The sequence below is a fragment of the Electrona antarctica genome (assembly GCF_951216825.1).
Source record: "Electrona antarctica genome assembly, chromosome: 12".
NCBI classification, from domain to species: Eukaryota; Metazoa; Chordata; class Actinopteri; order Myctophiformes; family Myctophidae; genus Electrona; species Electrona antarctica.
The window spans coordinates 41,917,431-41,937,859 of record NC_136793.1 but is presented as its reverse complement, the minus strand read 5'-3'; the positions used below and the strand labels follow the sequence as shown (position 1 = coordinate 41,937,859).

The 20,429-nt window shown below is 45.2% G+C and overlaps 1 protein-coding gene across 12 annotated transcripts in view; it reads left to right on the top strand.

Annotated features, from left to right (window-relative positions):
* Positions 1–15,455, top strand: part of ep400 (E1A binding protein p400) — a 44,549-nt gene extending 29,094 nt beyond the window's left edge. For 7 of the 12 annotated variants that reach the window (XM_079516497.1, XM_079516504.1, XM_079516503.1 and 4 more), the window contains 22 exons: positions 2,306–2,590; positions 2,930–3,004; positions 3,084–3,218; positions 3,623–3,667; positions 3,825–3,978; positions 4,689–4,924; positions 5,313–5,486; positions 5,858–5,905; positions 6,105–6,241; positions 7,419–7,475; positions 7,568–7,646; positions 8,033–8,197; positions 9,156–9,201; positions 9,293–9,399; positions 10,553–10,751; positions 11,119–11,258; positions 11,914–12,153; positions 12,423–12,594; positions 12,805–12,962; positions 13,606–13,767; positions 13,872–13,949; positions 14,431–15,455. In XM_079516497.1, coding sequence (XP_079372623.1) covers positions 2,306–2,590; positions 2,930–3,004; positions 3,084–3,218; positions 3,623–3,667; positions 3,825–3,978; positions 4,689–4,924; positions 5,313–5,486; positions 5,858–5,905; positions 6,105–6,241; positions 7,419–7,475; positions 7,568–7,646; positions 8,033–8,197; positions 9,156–9,201; positions 9,293–9,399; positions 10,553–10,751; positions 11,119–11,258; positions 11,914–12,153; positions 12,423–12,594; positions 12,805–12,962; positions 13,606–13,767; positions 13,872–13,949; positions 14,431–14,760 — 3,222 coding nt within the window. In that variant the 3' untranslated portion in view covers positions 14,761–15,455. The remainder of the gene's footprint in view (positions 1–2,305; positions 2,591–2,929; positions 3,005–3,083; positions 3,219–3,622; positions 3,668–3,824; positions 3,979–4,688; positions 4,925–5,312; positions 5,487–5,857; positions 5,906–6,104; positions 6,242–7,418; positions 7,476–7,567; positions 7,647–8,032; positions 8,198–9,155; positions 9,202–9,292; positions 9,400–10,552; positions 10,752–11,118; positions 11,259–11,913; positions 12,154–12,422; positions 12,595–12,804; positions 12,963–13,605; positions 13,768–13,871; positions 13,950–14,430) is intronic. The other 5 variants (XM_079516496.1, XM_079516495.1, XM_079516499.1 and 2 more) reach the window with 2 other exon arrangements.
* The last annotated feature ends 4,974 nt before the right edge of the window (positions 15,456–20,429 follow it).

Genomic DNA, 20,429 nt, shown 5'->3' with positions numbered 1-20,429 from the left:
CCAGAGCCATCGACAGGGAAGTGGGAGACTAGATGGTCCAGCTCCTCCAGGAAGCCAGCAGCAGGGCCCGGTGGGCGATAAACAACTGCAATGGTGAGCCTGACTGGATGAGAAACAGTGACCACATGAAATTCAAATGAGGTAGGAGAGAATTGTGACAGTGAAACCGGAGAGTATTTCCATTTTCTGGAAATTAGCAGACCAGCCCCACCACCTGTCCGCACGGCTCTGGGAGTGTGAGAGAAAGAGTACACATCTGACAGAGCCGCGGGCGTAGCAGTGTTTTCTGGTCTGATCCAGGTCTCAGTCAGAGCAAGGAAGTTAAGGGAGAGCAAGGATGCGTAGGCTGAGATGAAAGCAGATTTGCCTTCCACCACAGCCGAGTGGCAATTCCAAAGCCCTCCCGTTACCACTTGCTCGACGTGAGTTGAAAGAGTAGGATTAAGGCTGTCAAAGTTAACGCGTTAATCGTGCGTTAACTCAACGTCCTTTTAACGGCGTTAATTTAATTAACACGCGATTAACGCACGGTGAAGTTTGACAGAACGGTTGAGAGACGCATGCATCTGAATGCAGGCAGGCAGATTCCAATAGCCCCGCCTCTCTCTCATCCCCCCCCCCCCCCACTCTCTCTCTACCATTCCCACACTCAGTCCGGACTCCGGACCGTCAGTACTATAGGGCTGCGCACAGTTGAGCTGTGAGCAGAGGCTGAATGCCTCCGTTCGGCTCGTTATTAATTAATTTGCTTCACAATGTGTTAGATCAGAAGCTCTTTGAAGTGGGCATTGGGCAAAAGCAAAACTCTGGCAGTTTTGGTTGACAAACATAGTTAGTTAGTTGTGGAAGCTTGATGCTAATCATGCTACACAGACCATGCTAATGAGTGCTAAAGCTAATGTTGACTTGCAGGAGAGAGGGGCAGGGGCTCTCGTGTGTGTGTGTGTGTGTGTGTGTGTGTGTGTGTGTGTGTGTGTGTGTGTGTTGAGTTTATGATTTTGTTTCCCCCTTCCATGGCATTTGCAATAAAGCAAGCATTCTCCCATGTTGAGTATTTAAAACTTGAAAAGACCACCAGTGGTCCCTGAGGGGATTCCAGGTGGCCCACAGCTAAATGATGGAGGGTTGGTAACCAAATGAACCCTTATAGATCTTTAACTCTCAAGAGTTGAATAATTGTTAAACAAATGCATTACTTAAAGTTAATTTACAAGAAGTCTACACAATTAGAGAACTTAGAAAAAATGTTATTTTGATCAACATACAGCCTGTTATCTCTCTCATCAATACAGTTCTTTAGTTTGGGTCTGGAAGGCTAAATGTCATCAAATGGTGGTCCGTGGCTCAAATGCAGAATAAATAATGGACCTTGATATGAAAAATCTTAAAAACCACTGATTTAAGGTATATTTAGAACGGATAAAAAATATGCGATTAATTTGCGATTAACTATGGGCAATCATGCGATTAATCGCGATTAAATATTTTAATCGACTGACAGGCCTAAGTAGGATAGATGAGATTAGTTGTGTCGCGACATCTGGGTGTAACCCAGTGTTTGTGCGACCGCCAGGAAGAAGAGAGGACAGGAATAGGAAGAAAACACATTGTAGATCACTAAACATATACTACAATACACTACTATATCTATCACACTACTATATATGTCACTAATCAATGATACAGCTTATCGTTCAGTGACGAAGTCGGACTTTGACAAAGTCGCCTGTCGCCTTTGTCCGCCTGGCCTTTGTCCGCCTGGCCGCCGCTTAACAGCTGACGCTTTCAGCTGGTGGTATAAGGCCACTCCAACTGATTGCTAATCGTCTGCCAGGAGTGCTGGCTAAACCACTCACTTCACACTTCCCAAGGAAATCAAGTGGGCTATACTTACTTATCAAGTGGCCTATTACAGGGTGAAACTAATTAAACTAGTCTACTAGCCTACTGTTTGAACACAAACAATACAACTATAAACTACTGACTACCACACAAGCTAATAATATAATACTAATACAAAAGCACTTAGAGTAACACTACCAGCAGTTTGCTAAAATACAAAATAATGCTACTTACTCAACTAGACAGGTCAGGAGCTCTGTTCACTTCAAATGTTAGTTACACACTGGATCAAATGATCAAATGATCAAATGGATCAAATGATAAGGGACAATATCGGTGGCACCCAACTGTACCTTGCCTAACACAGTGCCTTGCACTGTGTTAGTGTAACATGTGTGATGCAGCAGTCCATGTATCACGTGTCATTGACTCGGTGTGTCGTGCAACACTCTGTGCTGACTAGCGAACGATCCAGGACATGTTCGAGGTGGAGGCGGGCACGGGAGAGAAGGTGGAGGAGTTTGTGGTGCTGCACCAGGAGCCGTCGCCCTCCGAGGCCATCTCTCCACGCGTGGCCCGGCCGTACATCCAGGCCCTGCACAGCATCGACCTGGATGCCCCAGCGGAGGAGCAGCAGGAGGCGCAGGACGAGGAGAAGCAAGGGGGCACCGACGGACTGGAGGAGGAGGAAGCCCCGAGCATAGAGGAGCCCGCTCAGATAGAGGAGCTCAATGCTGTCATGGACCAGGTAAATGAGACGGTTTATTCACGCTCTGCAAACATTTCTAATATGATAATATGAGGCATGACATGAAAACTGCCCCTGCTTGGCAACATTATAAAATACATACCCTGAAGAAGGCATTTCTTTGCCGAAACGTTGGTCATCTTAAAATAAAGTTTTTGCATTGTGACTACGAGTTGTCCGACCTCACTTTTCTGTTCAAGTTTATCTCCCGTGGTCAGGACCTCCCCACTATTGGTGTGCGCTCCTACCTCTTTGCTTGTTAACATTATAAAATACACAGACACAAAAAGTTTTTTTTTTTTGCAGCAGCAGTTAATACCCCTTTCTCTTCTCCACCAGCTCACACCAATTGAAATGTACGCCCTGCATTACCTTGAGTACCTTCATGTCGGTGACGACGAAAGCTTTGTAAAGGTAAATTCTGTTGTTGTTGTGATTATGTATCATTTTATTTGTTGATGCATCAAACTAACTGGGGTGTTTTGTTCCTCAGGAGAGACTGGAGTGTGCCAAGAGAGGCTGGGAACTAGAGCAGCTCAAGAAGCTGAAGACGGAGGAAGAGGAGAGACTGCTTCTGGAGGGAGAGGAGGATCTGTTCACCTACACCAGAGAGGATGCCTACAACATGGTGATGTGACGCTCACACATCTCTGCTCATCTGAAATGATCAGCAATTGATCATTTAACCCATTCAGGCCTGACGTCGAAATTTAAAAAAAAGTTTTCTAAATCATGACAATTTTCAGAAAGATTTGAGGCACATTTTAACGATTTTTCAAAAATAGCAGACCTACAAGTTCATAGCGCGCCACTCGGTGGCGCGCTATGAGCTTGTAGATCTGCTATTTTTCAATAGCTAAATTATAACAATGTTTAAAACACCAAAACGGGTTCCCGCCCCAAAATGGGTTAATGGTTAATGTGGTTAAACCCCAACGTGACATGGATGCGTTCCAGGTCTCAATGGATTAAAGTGTGCACGTTTTGCGTTCAGCTGGTATGTGACATTTTGTCTCTCTTCTCTGTCAACAGGAGTATGTATTTGATGCAGAGGATGGCCATACTGAGATCATGCCGGTAAGACGCATTTATAACGAAACGTGGATCTAGATTCCGTTCATTAATTTCCTGTTCCTGTGGGTTCCTGAGGACTTTGCAGATATTACTATTGACCCCTGTTCAAGTTTTGTTCATGTTTCAATCTAACTTGTATATTTGTATCCCCCCTTTGAAGCTGTGGACTCCTCCGACACCACCGCAGGATGACAACGACATCTACATTGATTCTGTGATGTGTCTGATGTATGACACCTCGCCTATGCCCGAGGCCAAACTGCCTCCTGTCTATGTGCGCAAGGAACATAAGAGGCTCAAAATGGACCCGTCAGGTATGGAGACAGTCCTACTAACAAAGACACTGATCAGGTCTTCGCTGTTAAAGATCCAATCGAGAATTGTACCCTCTACGTTGAAACAAATGACAATAAGGGTGTTCACGCTCTCATAGACAGCCCTGCATTTTCTATTCTCCCTTTCTAACACCAGTACCTCCTATGATCAGTGCAGTGTTTTCTGGCTTTACATAAGGGACAGACTACTTTGCTCTCTTCCCTCCCTGCTGGATGCTGTTCCTTCCAGGGCTCGAGAGATGCAGACACTTAACAACCTGTCTGGGTTCATGGGCTTTTATATTATTCTTGTACGTTTACGCTTTGCATTGCCACATGAACTGTCCTGTCAATTCCTGAATGCTTCTGTCTAGAATCAACTAACCACTTTCAAGTTTCAACTTGTTTAAATTAGTTTCCTGTCTTTCTGGGTCAGTAAGCAGATTGAACTAGACCTGGAGTTGCTGTGAAAGGTCAATTTTTTTACCCTCTCCATTGAAACGCTGTAGGGCTGAGTAGAGTTTTGTTTAAGTTGTGATTACATTTGCTGAAGATGTTTTTACTGTGAAATACCATCACGGACTGATGGTATATGAGAGTGGTTTGTACGCATTTGGAAGCAGTTAGAGGTTTTGTTGTAAATGTCAAGGGGAACCCAACATATATTTATGTTGGGTTTCCCTGTCCTTACCAATGTGCTTTGCATCCAGCAGCAGCCAGGAAGAAGAAGAAGGGCCATGGCGAGACGGTCATCCCGCCACGCTCCCTCTTTGAAAAGGCCAGCATGCTCAAAGTTCGACGTGAGGGCAAGGACCAGAAAAAGAACTTCTCCCTCAAGCAGCAGGCACCCTTCGCCAAGCCTCTGCCCTCTCTGGTTAAGCCTGCCATGGAGGTTGGCCCGGATAACCCAGAATGGCTCATCAGTGAGGACTGGGCGCTGCTTCAGGTAGTGGCTCGCTGGACCGTCCTCACGGCCAAGCCTTACTTACATGAAATGGACTGGCCATTAGTCACACATCTGGAACTTTTGCCTTTGACTTTGCAGTGACGGATTTAACGGCTAAGGTAGCATGAATGCAATATTAGACACCACAGAATGCAATAACACTAGTTGGGTTTTGGTTTTTAGGTACTCTAATGTACTAGTGTACTCTGAATAAAAAAATATTCCTATGTTTTACACGTACGTAAGAATCAATAAAAATGGAACCACTGAGATGGATTGCATAGCACAATTTAGCATACTTTGTCAATTAATGACACAGTTGGAATGAGTAGTTTGGCGAAGATTTCTTGGCTTGTCTAACACATCCTTGTGTCCGTCTCCCTCCCAGGCTGTGAAGCAGCTCCTGGAACTGCCTCTGAACCTGACCATTGTGTCTCCTGCACACACCCCCAACTGGGACCTGGTCAGTGACGTGGTCAACTCCTGCAGCCGCATCTACCGCTCCCCCAAACAGTGTCGCAACCGCTATGAGAACGTCATCATACCCAGAGAGGAGGGGAAGGTAATGTTAGACCACTGTCGATTTTGACAGCGAATTATGATTTAGTTTTAGTCATAGCCTTTTGAATAGAATTTCATGTAGTTTTAGTCATTATAGTCACCTGAAACGTTGTAGTTTTAGTCTGGTTTTAGTCGTTTAAATATAATATAAAAATTAAAGATCCACAAGCTTGCAACGAGTCGCAGCTGTGAGCTTGTAGATCATTGGCGAAGGGATTTTGTGTAGAGGGGTAAAAAGAGCGAGCCAAGTACAGAACCAAGTCTGTTCAAGTTTAGGGGGTTTAAGTGGTTAAAACCAAACCCTGTGACCTTGTTTCTAGTTCTCCACAGTACTCTTGTTAGTAGCTGACTCGTTTGTCTTCTCATTTGCAGCTGGTGTATGAAGCCAACCCCAAGAAGAAAACAAAGAGCATATATAAGGTACAACTTACTTGCTGCATTCTTCATCGGCAGTGGACGTTTTGCTGCTGTTGAATTCTTCCACTCGTGTATGTGTGTGTATAGAGCTGCGACTATAACTGTTGCACCCCTGTGTGTGTGTGTGTGTGTGTGTGTGTGTGTGTGTGTGTGTGTGTGTGTGTGTGTGTGTGTGTGCGTGTGCGTGTGCGTGCTCTACCAGGCTAAGAACAGCCGCCCTCTGCGGACGTGTCAGATCTACACGCAGGACGACAACGCCACTCACATCCAGCTCTACAACAGCCGCTTTGAACTCATGAAGATCATCGCCAGCAAGAGGAGTCCACCCATCAAACCCCTGTAAGTAGCGTGTAGTACTGTAGTAGTCATGGTGGAGTCCACCCATCAAACCCCTGTAAGTAGCGTGTAGTACTGTAGTAGTCATGGTGGAGTCCACCCATCAAACCCCTGTAAGTAGCGTGTAGTACTGTAGTAGTCATGGTGGAGTCCACCCATCAAACCCCTGTAAGTAGCGTGTGGTACTGTAGTAGTCATGGTGGAGTCCACCCATCAAACCCCTGTAAGTAGCGTGTGGTACTGTAGTAGTCATGGTGGAGTCCACCCATCAAACCCCTGTAAGTAGCGTGTGGTACTGTAGTAGTCATGGTGGAGTCCACCCATCAAACCCCTGTAAGTAGCGTGTGGTACTGTAGTAGTCATGGTGGAGTCCACCCATCAAACCCCTGTAAGTAGCGTGTGGTACTGTAGTAGTCATGGTGGAGTCCACCCATCAAACCCCTGTAAGTAGCGTGTGGTACTGTAGTAGTCATGGTGGAGTCCACCCATCAAACCCCTGTAAGTAGCGTGTAGTCATGGTGGAGTCCACCCATCAAACTCCTGTTCGCCTCGTCTTGACCAGACGTCTCTATCTGCTTCAGTGATTAAAGCGGCCACCTCAGCATAAAATAAAGCTGGTGTTTTACATAATGACCTCACCAAAGCCCCAAAATATAGTATAAATGTTCACCCCTGTGCTTTAGAGTTGTCGAGAGGTTTTGAGTGTAACATTGTCGACAGAGTGATGTCATTGTGTGGACACAGAGCCTTTGTTTGTAAAGCTCAATGAAAACTTCTAGAGCCTTATAATCAAAGCCTATTACTAAGTGAGGGATGATGTTGGACCGGTATAGTTTCCAAGCAATTAAATAGTTTTGTATGTGTAGGAAAGTAAGCAAAGCAGTTAACAGCCAAATATCTAATGAACTACAGGTTGTGGTGAAAGTCCTGAAAGAGAAACACCAAAGATTTGGATAAAACAATGAGTTCAGATGCATTTTTAAAGGGCTATGCAGTCAACTTTTCCATTGTCTTCATTGACTCGGATAGGAGGAAGGCTGAATTGAGATATAGGTGATAGGAATTTTATGTTGACCTAATCATAGACACGTCTGTTAAACCCCTGCACACCATGATGAAAATCTTCCCCGTCTGTTTGAATGTAAATGTAATGACTGAATGTCTGGTCTGCTTTTCACAGCTTGGGAATGAACCCATTCCAGAAGAATCCAAAACACGCTTCTGTTCTCGCTGAAAGGTAAACCCTGCGTGTGACCCCCGATCCTCTCCATCTATTGCTGTCCACTAAACAGAGCTGTACCCTGACATTCCTCTGTTTGTCTCTTACAGTGGGATCAGCTATGATAAGCCCCTCCCGCCCATTCAGGTGGCATCCCAACGTGCTGAGAGGATCGCCAAGGAGAAGAAGGTATAGTATGCCTCTGTAACGTGCAAACTGATGTTGTCATTCCAGCATGGCGTGTGTAAGGTCGTGTGTAAGTGCGTGTGTAAGTCTTGACGCATTGTGAACTTGTAGATCTGCTATTTTCAGAGCGCAACACCCGAACACAACCAAACATGAAATGACTTGTCTTTTAGTTCTACTGGATCTCTTCTCCACTAGTCCCTCCCTAACAGTTTAGTCTAGTTCTTATTTGTTGACGAAATTGTCAATATATTTCGTCTCAGTTTTAGTCGTCATAGCTTAATTTTTATGTCATTTCTTCGTCTGTGAAAAAAGCTAGTCGACCGAACATGTCTCGTCATAGTTTTAGTCTCTGAAATCAACACTGGTGTGTACGCTTGTGTGTTCAGGCCATGGCGGAGCAGCAGAGAGCTCAGCTGTTGGCCCAGCAGCAGCAGGCTGGAGCTCCACAGGCCCAGGCCCAGGCTCCCGCCACAGGCCAGCCTCTTGCAACGGGGGTCCCTCAAGCCGCGGCAGTTGCCGGAGCCGCTGCTGTGCCCAATGCAGCTGTCTTGGTGAGAGTCGACTACCTTTCTTAATTTGCCATTTGGTGAATTAATTTTATATTATAGCAGGGGTTCTCAACCTTTGGTAACTCGAGGCCAACCTAGGTATGTGTCAAGATGATCAAGGCCCACGACGTACATAATGAAATGTAATACTTGTATCTAAAGTAAGTAAAGGGGCATTATGAAAAACGTTCGCTGTTACAGTTGGGTGCCACCGATATTGTCCCTTATCATTTGACCCATTTAGGCCTGACCTCAAAATTTAAAAAAATCCTTCTAAATCCTCCAGTTTTCTGAAATAAATATTTTCACGATTTTTCAAAAATAGCAGACCTACAAGCTCGTAGCGCGCCACTCGGTGGCGCGCTATGAGCTTGTAGATCTGCTATTTTTCAATAGCTAAATTATAACAATGTTTAAAACACCAAAAGGGGTTCCCGCCCAAAATGGGTTAACTGTCCTTTTGCGCAGATCACGCAAACCTCAGCAAAAAGAAAAGGACAATATCGATGGCCTCCAACTGTAACTGCAAAGTTTATTCTGCTTGAAAGACAAAAACAACCTAAATTGAAGAGATATTGATCTATAAGGCAAAACCTTCAAGGAAAAATCTAAAATGCTTTATTATTTCATTGCATATTTTAGTTATGCATTTCTTTATTTGTTTGAAACTATTTGGGCAGTACCTCCGCGGCCCACTGTGAGGAGCTCTGAGGCCGGTTGAGAATGGCTGCGTAGAGTACCACACAAATGCATGCATTTTATTATGTGCGGCCCCATTGGCCCCAAATCCTGGTGGTTTTAGTGTTTTGCTCTGTGCATTGATGTGTTGAGGTCCTCGAGAGAAAATCAGACCGTTATGCATGCATGAGTCTAACACTAACCCTACTGTATGGTGAGATCGAAACAATCGCCATTCATTTGATTTATTCAAACTAATGGCTTACTTTTGTGTGTTTTTAAGGCTGGAGCCATAAAGAATGCTGCTGTGGGCACAACCATCCAGGCTGGTAGGTATTTCACTTGGCACATGTGGTTTAAATTATAAAACTCTTTTTGCTCTTCCAGGAGTTAATTCCCGCTCTCCTGTGTCCCTTTCAGCCACTGTCGGAGGGAACGTGATTGTGAACACAGTAGCTGGAGTGGCTCCAAGTCCCTTCCAGGCCAACAAGCGCCTGGCATCTCCAGTCATACCAGGCACCCTGTCTGTGAGTCATGTTCATTTAATCACCTCTGTTCTGGCTTGACTCAGCCTTCTGGTGACAAAGAGGAATGTATGATGCGTATGCTGTAGCAGCTAGATGGAATTAAGTAGAATACACAGCCAACATACCCTCTAGGGCAGGGATGGGCAGGCTTTATGGGCACGAGATCTACTTAGCTGTTCCCAAGGTTGGCAAGATCCAACATTGGCAGACAGTTAAAAATGGCCATTGTTTTAACCATTTTGTCTCATTATAGGCTTCTCATTACAACATTAAGATTAAGTAAATGATGTATCAATAGATAAAGCCTTGCAAAGAATAAATCAATAACATAGTTATATGACTATCTCTATACTGATGATAGAACTAGATCCCGTTTCATAATAGAAGTCATAGAAGTATGTGGAGTCATTAAAACAAAATCACACTTTGGTGTAGGTTTGGGTTGTGTAGTTACCTTGCTATGATGCAACCACAAGTAGTAGCTTTAATAGTTGGCTCTGTTGACTAGAAATTGCTATTCATAATTTGAAAATCAAGATCTGCGGATCCAGTCTGGATTCGCAGATCCAGGCTAATTAAAATTCATCGTCAATCATCAAATTCAATCATCCTAATTAATATTGTAAAATTCATGCTGTGTTGGTTTTTGTAATGTTACATATTTGTCAATGAGGACTCTTGAGGAGACCATTTTGGAATATCAATTTCTAATCAGTGGGGCAACTATTGATTTATTGAAGATATCTTCAATAGTATATTCGCCTGGAAAGTTACTGGTTCAGGTTTTAATTAGTCCCTGATTAGACAGCTTGTGACCAATTAATTTACCGGTTAGGATGGGAAATCCGCAATACCAAGACTCCCTAGGTTAGGAATTACTGATGTAGGCTGAATGAGTGTCAACAGCACTGTTTTAACCCATTTTGGGCGGGAACCCCTTTTGGTGTTTCAAAGCATTCTGTTATAATTTAGCTATTGAAAAATAGCAGATCTACAAGCTTGTAGGTCTGCTATTTTTGAAAAATCATAAATGCGGCACAAATCTTTGAATAGGTATATATTCTTTCAGAGCGAACTTTTTTTTAATTTCGACGTCAGGCCTAAATGGGTTAAATGTTCTCTCTTCATTTGTCCACTGCTGTTGTCCTTCCAGCCTGCGGGCGCTGCAGGAGCGCAGGTGGTCCATACGCAGCAGAGGGCCGTTCCCGCCGCCGCACCTGCCGAGGTGGTTGCCATAGCAACAGGCCAGGGAGTCCGAGCTGTTGCCCCGGTGACCGCGTCCGCAGTGGTCTCCACCACACTGAGCCCTGTGCAGTCGCAGACTCGCTCGCTGGTCACTCAGGTCACATCAGGTAAAGGAGCAAAACATGGACTGGTGCTTCAGACCACTCAATAGTAAATAGTAATAATATTGCATGTGCGTAGCACTTTTCACAATACTTGCGAACTTCACATTAACAAATTGGAGTCTAATAATGTACACCATGAAGGGTGACGTATGGTTTTTAATTGCTAGAATAATGTATATGCGATGTCAGTCATTTCCCTTTTGGGGCACGGGTTCTGTACGTAGTCACGACTCAAATAAAATACTTAACAAGCATATGGTAAACATTACGAGCATAAACCAAGAAGCCTGACAAATAGTAACTATAACAGATAAAACTATAACAGTCATAAAACGTTGAATCTATGGAGCTGTCGCTTGACTCTACCCAGCTACAGGCATGCAGCTGCCCCAGGGAAAGCCTCTGACCCAGGCCCACCTCCAGATGCTCCGTCAGCAGCAACTCCAGCAGCAGCAGCAACAGCAGCAGCAGGCTGGCTCACCACAGATCAAGGCTGTAGGCAAACCCCAGGTAAACGCCAGCATTTTCCACTGGAGCATATAACAAAGACAATGTCACCTTGTGAAATGTAATTAAAAGCTTGCCTCAACATTCGACTGGAAGCTTTATAACAGTAACTAATTTAATCTCCAATGTGAAGGGGGGGGACGACGACGACATATTTTCTTTTAATCTCTGCCTTTTAAGCAGCTTATAAGCATTTTGCGTAATAAATACTCACACATTCTCCATTGGTGGCAAGATGACTCCATAATGTGTAATAAAACCTAGGGGGTGAAAATTGACGTTTGTTATGTATAACAAAACCTGCGACAACCTTTACTTCCATTGAGAGGCAAAGTATAGTATGAGTTTAGCAAGAAGGCACGATGAAATAGTGACTCCTTGTAAAAGATGTGTAAATATGTCATTTTAAACATGTTAAAACTGCCCTGTTCATTCTAACATTAGCAACAAAACAAAACAGATGGAGTTTGCTATTTCCATAACGACTCATTCTAAAATGCCTCACTTTTCCGTGAAGATGGCGCTGTTCCTTGATTGCTTAAAAGGTGTAGGATACGTTCTCTGTGAATACACGGTTAATTTCCTGAGACGTCGGCCAACTTCAGACATTCTGAAGCAGTTATCCTTCAAACGTGCTTAATACTCATTGAACTTCCAGGAGCTGCTCAAGATGCACAAACAGAAGCTGCAGCTTGCCCAGCAGCAACAGCAGCAGCAGCAGGTTGCTGCGGTTGTAGCAGCCGCCCAGGGCCAACAGGCTGCAGGGGCAGCACAAGCTGCCCAAGCACAACCCACACAGGCTGCCCAGGCCAACCCTCAGCTGGCTGCAGTGGCAGCATCCAGGCCTGGAGCCGTGCTGACCGGCACCACCGTGGCCAATCTGCAGGTTGCCAGACTGGTGAGTGTTGCAGTTTCATGGGCTTGTTGAGGACGGGCTTGTTATGTTCAATTGTTCATGGCTTCTAAATATGCTGAAATCTATGCTATAAAGTATGTGTTTTATGTTTTTACATGACTGGTACAAACTTCCTTTCATTTAAGAATGGATGTCCTGAATGAACTAACGAGAAAGATACATTGACATTGGTCTAGCAGACCCCACTTTTTTCCCTTTTTTATTTGATAGCTAGTGTTCATCACTAAACCTTGTTGTGTTTACCTTTCCAGACTCGTGTGCCCACCCAGGGTCAGATTCAGGCCCAGGCCGCGCAGACGGCCCAGGTGACTCTGACCAAGCCTCCTGTGGTCTCTGTGCCAGCTGTGGTCTCATCTGGTGTCACCACCCTGCCAGTCACCGTGGCAGGCATTAGTGTAGCCATAGGCCAGGCCCAGAAATCAGGTGAGTTAAATGCCCTAATGGCTTTGAACCTTGAAATCACTGGTATGATTATTCACATTTACCCAGAAACAAAGCCTCATTGTTTCCTCTGTGCTGAGGTTGTGCTTTTAACCACTTGAGCCATGAGCCAGTAGATCTGGTAGACTTGCTCTGCCACGTTGAAAGAGATCAATGAGCTGACCTCTGTATCCTGTCCCTGCTCTCCGCCAGGTGGGCCGGTGTTGACACCGCCCTTCCCCCAGATGCAGGTGCAGCAGCTGCTGCAGATGAAAAAGCAGCAGCAGCAGCAAGCAGCAGTCCAGGCAGCAGCTGCCGCCCAGCAGAAAGCAGGACAGACGCAGCAAGGACAGACCTCTGTCCAGCAGAAGGTAAACAGACCAATAGTTCTCGATTTTTTATTGTATTTATTTCAGTGACCCACAGTTTGGTATGCCATAGACCAGTGGCGTTTCCAGGAATTAAATTTTGGGCAGGCAAGATGTGTTAATAGTCGTCGTCCCCGCGCACAATCGGTAGCATTAAAGGTTTTCAAAGAGATATACCTGCCAGACAGTAGGATACAAAGGCTGCCTGAAAGGCATGCATTTGCATTTGAATGGGTGATTGAGGGTCGCGCAACGGCCAATCCGCTGTCCACTAATAGTTCTCAGGTCTTGTTTTTGTCCTCAGTGTATGGATTTTGGCCAGGTAGAAATGGATTTGGACAGGCCTTATTGTAGATACGCCTTGGCGATAGACCCCCGTAACTCTTGAGTGTGTACAAATGGACACATTAAAAGTACATTTGTTCCCATTTGTACACTCTCAGGGTTACAGGTTAATTTGTTCTTTTATCGGTGCACATTACCTTTTTTCCCCTTTTCTTTCGTTTTTTCAATGGATCAATAATACCATACCTAACCACGTTGAACCATGAATTTTGTTACACACCTAATAAAGGCTGAACTTCTCTGCAAAGTTGACCCAGTGTGAACTGTGTGAATTGACCCTGAATCTGTTTCACCCTTTCAGATTGGCAGCCAGCAGGTGACCGTGCAGGCAGCACAGCCTGCCCAGCAGCAGCAGAAGGTGACCTATGCCACCACCACCCAGCTGCAGCCTGGGATCAAGACCCAGTTCTTCACTACCTCCATCGCCCAGCCCCAGAAGCCCAGCGGAGCTCAGCAGATCCAGGCACGGTCTCATCATCCCATACCTGGTGCCTCCAAATAAACATTTAGAAATACATAGTCAATCTTTGTGCTTATCAGTGAGTTTGTTGTTTACTCTCTTATCAGGTGGCTAAGCTCCCACAGATAGTGCAGCAACAATCCACTGTGGCCAACATTCAGCAAATAGTCTCTTCTCCTCAGCAGGTACCCTATTTATGTTCACTCTCAAAACTGCTCTAGAATTGGTATTCACTGAATATTATTATTAATAATAATAATAATAGTCCAAAAACAAGCACACAGTTTCTACATGCAAAAATATAGTTGTAGACCATGTAGGAATAATACAGAATAGTACAGAATCTTACTTTTTTGCATTTATTACTGTTTATCCTTAGGATTTGTCGCTATGCTTTTGTAGGTTTAGGTACAGTATTATTTTTATCTTTTTTAGACTTCCATGTTAACACTTTGGGAATGTCGTATTACGCAGCGGGGGAACACTGGAGTAAACAATTAGCGGCCGTCAAACTGTTAAAAGTGTTCTAGCATTATTTCCAAGGGCAATGTCTATCACTTCACAATGCGCTGTTAAACATGCAGTGAAATGAAAGCAAATTCAAATTGGTGGCAAGCAAAGCAACTGTGTCTGTTTGGAATGTAACTGTGTCTTGTGTTTGATCAGATCCAGGCTCAGCCTCAGACAGTGGCACTGACCCAGGCAGCCACGTCAGCCCCAGCCCAGGTCCAGATGATCTCCGCAGGCACAGCCGCTGCCCAGGTCGTCCAGCAGAAGATACTACAGCAACAAGTGGCGGCAGCAGCAGCTGCTTCGCCCCAGATCCAAACTCCGGCTCCCCACAGCCCAGCCCAGCAGGCCTCTGTGCCGCCTGCTGCCGCTGCAGAGTCCCAGGCACAGCAGCCTCCTCAGACTCAGCAGCCCACAAAGGGACAAGCTCGCCAGGGCGGCGTGAGGGGCAAAGCCCCCCCTAAGCCCAGTGGGGGAAGCAGCTAGGAGCGCAGCAAAGGCTGCTACATGTGTCGGCAACAAAAGGAGTTCACCCTTTCCATCAACATTCTCAATAGAACTCTTAAATTGAGTCTCGGTTCTTTGGTGTAGTACAGATGTGGCTGTACTGGAAAGCTGTGCTTAGATCGGCATTTTGTCACTTCTGATATCTGTGTTTGTTTGAGGAAATAAGGAATGTCTCTTGGCAACTTTCACAGTCTCACCCGAATCTGTCAGTCACCCCTACCCTCCGTTTAAGAGATACTGCCCATTACGTCATAAAATCAGAAAGATACAAGATACTTGTCATGCCTTTACACTGATTAATATAATAATATTACTCCATAGATGTCCTTTTGCTGGGATCTATGGGTAATGCCTCGTTGGGGAATGAAGTGTCTATTAGAATAAGTGTATTCATACAGTACATAGTCCCTTTTATGATGTCTGTAATTCCCTTGTTTATAGAATTTGAATGGAAGATACTGCACGTTCCTTTAGTCATCATTTGTTTTTTTTTATTGTAACAAATACACTGTAAACATGTACTTTAGTATTTTGTGTTTTCTCATAAATGTCATTTTTTTAATTGATGTTAAAAGAAAAAAACCTTGTAAATAACAATGGAAAACATTTGTACTTGTAAAGTAGTTGTGTTTTCATTGGATTTTTTCAGCCTAATTGTAATAAAGTGTTTTGTTTTTATATATTTCATTGTTTTATTGATCTATTTGATTAAAAAGTAATTATTTTTTTATTTTGGAAATCTCATATTCTAATTAATCTGCAATGAGTAGGGTGTTTATTTAACTATTTCCTATGCCTTGGATGACCAACAAAGACCTGAACGTGGCAGCACTCTCGCAGTGTCTGAAATGCAACAAAACACATGATATATCCTGACACTGACTGAATGATATGAAATCGCTGTAGTGAGACCTTGTGGTCAGTATTTTGGTTTAACATTGCCATCGATTTTGTGTCTGATGCGTCTTGCCTCAAGGTAGTCTGAGGACAGCATAGAGAGCCCTTCTCAGCACTCTGCATGCTTACTCCAGCTGGCTACATGCCGATGCTGCTGACACTGGCAAAAATGTCAGGGCAGCAGTGTAAATGCATTCAGACAAGGACAAAGGGAGCTGAAGCACAATCCTGCAGGACTCCGGCCACTCAGCAGGATCGAGAGCATCATCGTCTTTATCTTTTCGATTAAAGAATGGCGACCTAAACTGAAATTTAAGTCAATATGCACACTTGCACAGTGTTTTGTGGAATTTTGGAGCTGTGTGTGTGAATCCTGTTGGTGTAACGGCTGGTTCTATTGTGTCTATCCCACAGGGGGGCGCTGTGGCCTCGGCAGCATTAGAACCACCTTACAGAAACGCCAGTACCCACGGCCACTGCCCACTACCCAGTAGTTTCCACCTCATTGACATTTTCCATCCACTCCTATACACTGCATTTCTCCTCTACTTGGCGCTCAGCGGCCAGTATGTCTGCATTGTCGACAAAACGAGAGTGACAAGGTACGTGAAGTGGAACTGAGGACAGACTAACAGATGGGACTAGCTAGTTTCTCTAGAACTGCACTAGGATTGGTCCCTCACCCGTCCACACACAACCTCGTAGGTAAAAGCGAAAAGGCGTAATGTACTAGACATAAAGAGTGCCATAAGATTCGTGGTGCCGACACCGAAAGAGGGAGACAAATTTATGGAATCCAATCAAAATATATTAGGATTGAGTCATTTTCTTTATGCTGTGGTGGGGAAGATCACTAACACAGGAAACCTGGGAGACATAAAACCTCCCAACACTGAAGCTGTCATGTGGGCGTTTAGGACAGATGAATTGCACCACTTTACCTAATTTATATATAATTGATTCTGTCTGCATATAATATGTAGACCTGTGTTTGCGAATGGTAAATGGTGTATTTACAGTATATAGCGCCTTTATCCAAGGCGCTTTACATAGATTGTGCATTACATTCACCCATACACCGATGGCGGCGGAAACCATGCAAGGCACCAACCTGCAAATCAGGAGCAATTAGGGGTTTGCTCAAGGACACTTCGACACTAACGCTGGGGGAGCCCGGGTTTGAACTGGCAACCTTGTGGTTACCATCCGGCCACTCTACCCCTGAGCCACTGCCGCCCAAATAGATCTCCATATATTTCTAATAGAGCGGTGCCCGTTGGGCACTGACCTACTTGGAACGATGCAAGTTGGAAATGCATTTCCCACCCAGTTATTATGTCTGTGTCCCTTTCATGCCTATATATGGAGTTCTTTGTCAGGCATGCCCAAATATGGAGTCTATGTCAGAACACCATTGTGATGTCAGAACAGGCCAGCTCCAGACAACCGTTGGTCTGACCAACTCAAGGCCGGGCACTGCAGTGCACTCCCTGTGGTGGTGTGGAACGCGTGTGTCGAATTTGACGGTTCTCGAGTTCCGTGGATTACAGACGTACATACAGACGTACAGAGACTTGGTGCATTTATAGATGGGCATATTGGATGGATCAGCGGTTATGGACACCTACCAGCTTCACGCCAGGCCCTGCACTCTCTTGGGTTCTCTGTGAAACGTGCCTCGAGTTTGAAGTAGATCGGTCAGGCAGTTCTCGAGATATGCAAAGGACAGGTACACACGCAAACAGATATGTCATACATTTATAGAAGGATTATGCCAAACGGGTGGGACAGAGGCACCTTTTCATGCACAACCATAAAAATGCAAAGGCTAGTGTTTCTCGTCTCCTCGTAAAGCTGCGCTACAACATGGGCTCGGTGGAAGTGAGAGGTTTACAACTGTAGGTTCAGCCCCCATGGCAGTGCTTTGAAGTGTGGAGACTCACTAGGCTTTTGATATTTTTTATTTCCATTGACAAATCTCCCCCATGCATTAAGGCACAGAGAAAGGCAACATGGTGGTCGAGCTTCTAGGTCTGTCAGAGGCGGTTTCATCTTTCTGCTCAAGACAGCCCTCCTATCAGGTGTTTATCTAGGGCGTTTAAAAGCCACAGAATGGTGTCAAATGTGCCGAGCCAGGTATCCGGGCTGCTTTCACCGCTGTGTGCTTTTCTTGGTTGTTCACAGAGCTGTGAACAACAGGCCCCGAGCCTGTCGGAGACAAGAGGGAGAGAGAAGCCTTTACCGAATGACAACCGTTGGAAACGGGAATGATGCAATCGGTGTGTGCGTTGACACACAGCAACTGTGAGGCGATGGCGTTGCCTGAGATACAAAGAGGGAGCAGAATGCGTCAGAGGCGTATATGGAGGCTCCACACGCTCGCGAAGAAAGAAATCATCCAGGTATGACGGAGCCCCGCACTCCCATCCCCCGCACCCCTGATGATAAAGGGCAAATCCTCTGCCTGTCATTCTTTACATGCCCGCTAATGTTCTGGTTGGGCTCTGATCACAGCGCCTCGGGGGCTCCCCTGCTAATGATGCACCTCCAATGATGCATATCATCGCTGTTATTGGAAAAGGGAAACAGACCCTCATCCATACCGAGACGTTGCCATGGCAACCCACTGCAACCCTTTCCGTGCTCATCATCACAGGGTTGACGGAACAATGCCCCCTCAGCGCTACACCCTACATACTAATGCCTCTAAAAGACAGAACACGTGGTTGCCTCTCCGAGGTACATGCGTGACATTATACAACAAGCACGTAGGACTACAGAAGCTGTGAAACATAGCATAGAATAGACTTGTATTGATCCCACGGGGGAAATTAAGGCGCTGGAGGCAGCACAGCAGTTAAGGAACACATACAGAGTAAGAGAAGTACTGTGAGGTGCAGTCCTCACAAAAAAGCACCATCAATGATGAACAACAAGTATGCGACAGCATACACCCTACAACAAAAAGACTGCACTGTGCACTGCAGGACAAAAACGACACAGTGTATTGTGTATAAAAACAGTATCCCGCCCAGAGCTGCATATATATCTGCGCCCACACCCTGGATGAGGCTTCTTACTTTTCCTTACCCATGCTTTCCCTGTGGCAGCTTGCTGAAAGATCCTGTGGTCATTCAGGCCTGTAGTAGAATGATGATGAGTCACTGGTCTGCTGGCTGAATACAGTGAACTTCAGGGAGGAGGATGTGCCAGTGTGGTAATTGCTGTGTGCCGCATGCAAGTGGCGGTGAGAGCGACCACCGGAGCTCCACCATGCTCCACTTCCCCCAAAACGCTGATAAGATGTGTCACCCGGCACTTTGAAAACATACCACAGAGATCTTGACAGTAACTGTCACACTCCACTGTCTCTCTGCTCTGTTCCCTTCTCCCTCTCTCTCACTCTCCTTTTGTCACCCTCTCACCTTTCTTTGTCTCCATCATTCTCTCATATTGGTTCCTTCTCTCATCCATTTCCTTTCCCTCAATCGTTTTCTATTTTACCCATGCATTGATTGTCCTTTTCTCCCTGCCCACTGTCTACCTCTCTCCATGCGAGTGTCTTGTGGTGTCACAGTTAATGTAAGAGAATGGCTGTGAACTACAAAAGGATATTTCAGTCTTCTCTCTCCTGTTCTTTGTGATAACCTTGACTGAAGTGTAGCCCAGATCAGCCATGCCTGCCTGGGTCAGCTTTACGGCAGCGCTGCGTTCAGAACACAACAAGAAAGCAGCTCACTAACAGCCTGTCTGACTGTCTGAAGTGTGTGAGTGAGTGAGTGTGTGTGTGTGTGTGTGTGTGTGTGTGTGTGTGTGTGTGTGTGTGTGTGTGTGTGTGTGTGTGTGTGTGTGTGTGTGTGTGTGTGTGTGTGTGTGTGTGTGTGTGTGTGTGTGTGTGACAAAGGACTGTATAGCCAGGCATGACAGAATTGTTGACATTATTACCAAAGATGTGTCACCCGTGCGTGCGTGCGTGCACGCACGCGCGTGTCTGTGTGTGTGTCTGTGCACTGTGCACGTGTGCGTGACAAAGGACTGTATAGCCAGGCATGACAGAATTGTTGACATTATTTCCAAAGATGTGTCACCCACGGCCATGTTTGATTCCTCTGTTGTTTTCCAAAAGTTCCTGTGTGAAACCAGAAATGTTTCAATGCAATGACCCACATGCAAATATAATGGCAAATACACCAGTTGTGCTATTTTTGAGGGGTGCTAGCCCCTCCTATATACCTTTCGTCCCAACACGTATCATATTTGCCATTGACAATGAATGGAGAATTTATGTCATGGTTAAAAGATAATAACATAAGTTGACAAATGAATCCATGAAGAAGTTTTTTGAATGATGTACGACGACAAGAGCGCCCCTCACTTCACACGGGTGTCATTTTTAGAGCTCATATTATCATTTATTTACCAAGGCAAAGAGAGAAAGCCACCGTCTCCTGACCTGGATCGCACTTGCACTGTGTACAAATAGACCCGTAAGGGATCATGCACACAGATACAGTAGAGTGCATCTCTTGTCAGAGCATGCCATATTCAATCCCCCGCCGTAACTGAATATACACACTGTCTCATGGTTGAAGCGTAAATTATAATCGTGCTGCTCGGCCCACGTGATACATCAAAGTCTCTGATGTTTGTGGGGAACTTGATGTACAGGTAGAGACACATTATTCTTACTTATCTCCTGTGCAATTCATCCCTCTCACAATCCTTGGTAATAGTACGGCTTTGTGGGGTTG